The sequence below is a fragment of the Diachasma alloeum genome, unplaced genomic scaffold, assembly GCF_001412515.2.
Source record: "Diachasma alloeum isolate Michigan unplaced genomic scaffold, Dall2.0 Dall_scaffold_00768, whole genome shotgun sequence".
NCBI lineage: Eukaryota > Metazoa > Arthropoda > Insecta > Hymenoptera > Braconidae > Diachasma > Diachasma alloeum.
In genome coordinates this window covers 129,029-135,270 of record NW_021680898.1, presented here as the reverse complement: position 1 = coordinate 135,270, position 6,242 = coordinate 129,029, and the positions used below count along the sequence as shown (strand labels likewise).

General features: G+C 45.9%; 1 protein-coding gene across 1 annotated transcript; it reads left to right on the top strand.

Moving 5' to 3' along the window:
- The first annotated feature begins 4,408 nt into the window (after positions 1-4,408).
- On the top strand, positions 4,409-5,878 carry LOC114841549. Its single transcript, XM_029126565.1, has one exon. The coding sequence runs from the start codon at positions 4,409-4,411 to the stop codon at positions 5,876-5,878; it is 1,470 nt and encodes a 489-aa protein (XP_028982398.1).
- The last annotated feature ends 364 nt before the right edge of the window (positions 5,879-6,242 follow it).

Sequence of the window (6,242 nt, the reverse complement as noted above, 5' to 3'; positions counted from 1 at the left end):
ACACACACACAATAATCCAAATGTTTGATCACTAAAACAACACTTCTCGATAATTAAGATCTTGCCGCGGCCGCGCTTCACTGAGGACTGAAAAAATGATTATATGGTTTGGGGAGACAGCCGTTGAGTTGGTTACTCACCCTGGAACAATGTGCTGACCATGCAGTTTTGCACGTGCACTCTGTGACATCTTCTCCACCGTAACACACACTAGCTCTTGAAGGTCAGACTAGCCGTCTCCACATGTGCTTACCTTGCAAATCTGACATCTGCAGAGACGAGTTGATACCATTCTCTTTCTTATAAGAATATTCTCATCATTTAAAATTACTAGATTTAATTTTAACAACTTTATTTCTCATCAAGTCGATGATTAACAATCGTTTAAAAATGTAAATAGTTATTTCCCATGGTTGATATATCTAAATACACAGAACCAAATTATTACAGTCTAAAAATAAAATCATATACATTATAATTGGTAATTATTGTGACACGGAGAGAGCTTGGGCATTTCTCGAGGCCTGCCGCGCCTCCTCTTCGGTGCATCCTCAGGTGTCACCGGCCACACCCTCTTCAAAGGCGGTGGTGAGAATGTACGCTCCCTCTCTAGCTCCTCTTCCAGAGCCCTGACGCATGACGCACACCTTTCCCCTGGTGTACACCGCCTCAATTTTCGCAGTTTGGAGTCAAGAATCTGTTGCTTGGTTAGGCATGGTAAAGAAACCCAGCACGGCTTCACACAGGGCAAATTAATAGGACATTCATCTGCAAAATAAACGGACAATCGTGAATCACTTTCACGGATTTCTCTCCAAACTTTTGAACCTTACCATTTCCGATCGCTAACCGATGATCCTCGATCTCATCTACCCCTTTACGTATGACGTCACCGTCATAATACTCGCTTTCATACGCTTCTCCGGTATTACCGCACGGTCCGTTATCATGCGCGACGGTATTCAGCCTTCTTTGTCCAATTTCACTGTGGCTATGGAGCATGAACGCACAGCCACGCGGGTATTGGAAATTTTTGCCAATCACACACATTTTTCAAGGGTGGTATGGGAACAATTACTTTACATTGTCGCTTATATCACGTCGTAACTCCCGAATCAAAGCCTTTAAACCTGCCTTTCGTATCGAATAGTGTTCCGTCAGACGCAATATGTGTTCACGACTGCTGTTAAGGACCCTTTCAAGTTCCTCCACTATCACTTTAATAGGTGCCTCCTCGTTATTAAACCGAAAATTCCACTTTTTTGTCGTTGGGTCAGCCTCGCATTGCTCAACCACACACCTTCTTCTTCTTCGCAGCCTCAAAGATCTCCGGGTTGTCCCCAAATCTATCAAAAAAATGTGACAGGCAGAGAACAGTATACCACCGAATCTGATGAACGTCTAAATGGCCGACATACGCGAAGACCTCTCTTAGTATCACGAGTTCCTCAAATTTGAGGTGACAGCAAAAATGTGTCAATTCTTTTCTCTATCTTTCGATCCACGTAAACAGAAAAAGTGATATACCTATGCATCACCACCCACGACAAAAGTAATGAAGACGCTGAGAGGATGCATGGGAGTTTTGGATAGTGAATATACTACAGGCAAAAACATTCTTCTTCATATATATATTGTAACATGTTATTTTTCGATCGTTCGACGGTAAAGGTGTCGTCCAAACGAGAAGTCACCCTAGCGGAGCGAGAGTCATATTTTTGTTGATTTTGGATTGTCTCTAATTTGTTTTGATTTATATCGAGCCATTTTTCGTCGCTCACCGGTTCATCGTGGGACGTTTGGGACCTCTGGAGGACTGGAGCTGGACAGGAAGGCCGATTTCGACTTAGAGAATCCCGGATTGGATTGGGTCCAGACGGTTTGGGACTTCGAATTCTCCCGCATTTGGAGGAGCTACCTCGGTCGCCCGTGGAATGGCGCTAGCTCGCGGAGCACGAATTTGGGAAGATCACCTGACGACTTAACGGCCAGGACTAAATTATTTCGGACCCATGGCAAAAGGGCCGAACAATTTGATAATGTGGGAAATATTATTTGAGAATTTTTGGTGGATTGAACCACATAAAATATTGTGTATTTTACCCTTGTATTTGAGAAATCTTGGGCATGGAAACCACGTGGGTTTTCCGTTTTCGGTCAATGGGAATTGAGTCAGTTGTTGCCGCCAGCCAATGGGAGAGCTGGATTTTGGCGAAATCGCGAGACGCGTGGTAGAGCGTCCCGGCAACGACACTTCTCGTTGGGACGGCACGAGGTTAGCCACGTAAAATTTTGTTGTATAAGTTTGATTTTTCCGACCGTTTGGACGCCGTGATTTCAAGGATCATGGATTGCCTCCTCTATTTTTGGGACTGGAGGATTCGATGGGGCCTGGTTCTTTTTGGGAAATTACGGTGAGCGTGGTGGAACATTGTTGCCTTGTTTTTGTAAATATTTGACGACAAGTGCAGTTGTCGTCGAGAGGTTTAGGAATAAATTTTGGCGATGCTTGGCATCGGGCGATTTGACGCCATTCCCAGTTTTGTACATTTTCCTCTCGATGCTTCCCCTTGTTCGGCAGATGTGATTCGTTGTTTTGGACAATTCGATATTTCATTTTTTTTGGAAGTCTTTGAATATTGTTTGGATTTGAGACTTCATTTTTGGAAATTAAACTCAGTGGATTTTTGTGACAGTTATCGACTCTCGTTTCGACTTAGTATTTTCCGGGATTTCGTGTTTTATTTTTGATACCGAAGTTCAATTGAGGGGAAAATTACTTTTGATATTTGTCGTCATTTGACGGGCTGAGTCTAGGGTTTTGAGTTATTATTCGGTCGAAATATTTGATTGCGAAAATTGGGATTGTAGCGTTATTGTCGACGCTCGAATCATTGGTTTCGCCGTGTTGAACCGCTCAAGGTTACCGACACTTGTTATTGTCTCTCGAGGCAATCCCCGTTTTCGCTGGCCGAAATCATTTTCTCTCGAGAACATTATTTTGAATATTTTAGTTTTCGAGGCTCGTTTCAGTCTCAACTGCGATAATGGACTTTTTGTACTTCACTGAACATTTTTATCGGTTGACATGATTTTTGGACTCAGTTGACGAATAGGGATTAGTTTGACTCAGTGATTTTATTGTGTGACAAATTGCGGTTAGGGATTTGGAATTGTATCGAATCGTTAGAGTGTTATTTGTTTTGTTGAAATTTATGTTCCGGGGAAAATAAGAGGTTTCTAAAGACTTTATTAATTTCATTGATTTACATTTGTTCGGTTTTCCACCGAATTGTTTTTCGCACACGCACACTCACGCACACTCGCTCCTCTCGCATGCTTACATCGCTTCTCAGGACTGACCTGCGCAACCGACTGATCTGACCAGTGGCCTCTCACCTCTGACACCTGAGGCGCCACTTGATGGACAGGTGTCCAGCGAACGCCCTCATTTAAATTGGGGCACGTTTGGACCCACAATTATCGACACCTGCCACCTTGCGGTCTTTCAATCGGCCTCATTTGCATATCGGCCATCGTACTGTGTACATTTCGTTCTGCGAATTATTCTATTGTTGCGCGAATTAGTTGCTCTGTGCCATTTAGTTCTTTGAACTGTGTTAATCATTTTGTGACCCGCGCTAATATTCTTGACCTTCTCAATTAATTAAATCTAACAAGTGTAAATATTTGACTTCGATAATTAAATTGACTTTTGTGACCAACGCCACGTGTAGTGATTTCTGGACCTTCTCACGCTCCCGGAAAATCCGTTTTTATCTCGCCCATCGCTTCCTAATTCCACTTAAACCAGATTCGGCATCGAACATTTTGGTCCTTCGAGCCGGATCCGTGGAATAGTTTTCAGTTTAGTGGTGTTTTTCGGGTTTGATGAACATTTTTCCCGCGAGTGAACACGTGCTCAGTGGATAGACAGTGGTGCTCATCCTGCGGATCCCTAGACTCGTCGCATCGGACAACTCAAAAGGTGCTCAACCTGTTCTCAACGCATCGCTTCAGGAAACTGCCTTATCGACACGCGGGAAAATTCAAACGGAGCTTCTCGTCTAAAAGGGAAGTCAAATTAATTACAATTTTTTGCGCTTCTCTGGGGTTTTGCTGATTTTTCCTCAAGTTCGGCTGCATGTGATTTATTCTTTTTTTTTCGATTTATTTACGCTTATTATTAACGCTTTTTGGATCTGCGCTGGAGTTCTGGGCTACGCTTTGTTTTCCGCATATTGCTTTTTCTTGCTTTTTGACCTGAATCCTTGGCTCTTTGTTTATTTTTGAGCATCTCTCCTGGCACGTTCGCTTATTGTTTCTTTTTTAGTTTTTCGCAGCAGTTGATCGAGGTTGTGGTTTTTCTTGTTGGTTTTCTTTCTTTTTTTGTTGACAATTCCACAAGATGGCAACTCTCGAAGCGCTGATCTCGCTGCAGATGACACGTGCATCCTTCATCGAAGGCATTTACACGGAGTCACAGGAGGAGAGCATCCAGCAGTTCGGCGTGACGGCTCTGGATTCCAAGCTCATCATGCTGGAAACGTATTGGGCGAAGCTGGAAGCGTCCCATGAGAAACTCGTCGGCCAGAAGATCGAGAATTTGACCTCTCTCGATTATTTTAAGAATCAGGTCTTCGATGTCGCGCTTAAGCATTACGCTTCAGGTAGAGTAGCGCTGCTGCAGCTGTTGGAGAAGAAGGGGGCTCCTAACCTCAACCAATCGGTTCGAGTTCCTGGCGACGCGCAACTACAGAGTTCAACGCGCAGAGCTCTTCCGGAGATTGAGTTGCCGAAGTTCTCTGGAGTGTATAAGGAGTGGAGGCCATGGAGAGACCTTTTCCATTCGCTGGTCGGGAATAATCTGGAGATTCCTGGAGTCGAGCGAATGCACTACCTCCGTCTCTGTCTCTCCAATGAACCGTTGAAGCTCATCTCTAATTTGCCCGTCTCTGAAGATTCCTTCGGCATCGCATGGAGAATCTTGGTCGATCGATACGAGAACAAGCGCTTATTGATTACAGCTCACCTTGACCAGCTTCTCAATCCTGCTCCAATGAAGACGCACGGTGCCTCAGACCTTAATTTATTGACGAGCTCCGTTTCTGAGGCACTCAGCGCGCTCAAAGCACTGGATCAGCCAACAGATCATTGGGGTCCAATCGTCGTTCACGTGCTCACTCGTCGCTTGTCCAACAAGCTTCGTGAGGCATGGGAAAATAAAATTGGAGCCTCGACTGAGTATCCGACGCTTGAACATCTCCTCGATTTCCTACAAGGTCGTTCACGAGCCATGGAGACCTTGGAGGTTGGGTCTTCGGTGCACACATCGAACGACGCTTCTCGTCCTTCGCAGCCCAGCGTCCAGACTCGTTCGATGACCAAGAGTAGTGCCAAGGTCAATCAAGCCTCGGTGGCTTCGCATGCGCAGCAGTCAGCCCAGAAATCTTCCAGTCCAGCGCAAATACAGTCCACAAAGTCGACGTCCTGGGCCGACGCGGGCTATCCTTGTTCCTACTGCAAGATGGATCACTACATCGCTTCTTGCAGCGGATTCAAGTCGCTCACACCTACAGCAAGGAAGGAGGTTGTCGAACGACTCTATCTGTGCTACAACTGTCTGGGGAAGCACAGTATCAGAGTCTGCCAGACCACTCGAACGTGCAGGACATGCCAGGAAAGGCACCATTCCCTGCTGCATTTTGATCGCGCACGTCGTCCAGCTCAACGTGGTCCAGCAGCTCAAGTCCCTCGCAACGATGCAGGAGCTCAGCGCCCGAGTGCTTCTGCTCCATCGACCAACGTTCCTGTCGTGACGTACACTCACACCGGTGATGCTGCTCAGGCTGCTTCTTCAGCCCATTCTCAGGCCTGAAGCGGACCGTCCCAAGCGTCGATTCCTTGTTCGGCCCATAGTTGTTCTGCGCAAACCTCTCGGCCTGGAGTCCTTCTCGCAACTTGTTTAGCTCTCTTAGTGAGCGAGTATTGCCCTCCGCATCAAGTTCGACTCTTGTTGGATTCAGGCTCCGAACTCTCGCTCATCTCAGATCAACTAGTTCGGAAGGTGAAATTAAAGAAAACTCGTAGTTCTGTCCACATAACAGGAGTGGGAGGATCATCGTTTGGGACAACGTCCGGCGAAGTACACCTCACGCTGCAATCGATCCACTCAGAAGAACGCGTTGAAGTTACAGCTCACTCCCTTGAACGTCTCACCTCAACGCTGCCGTCCTTCTCAG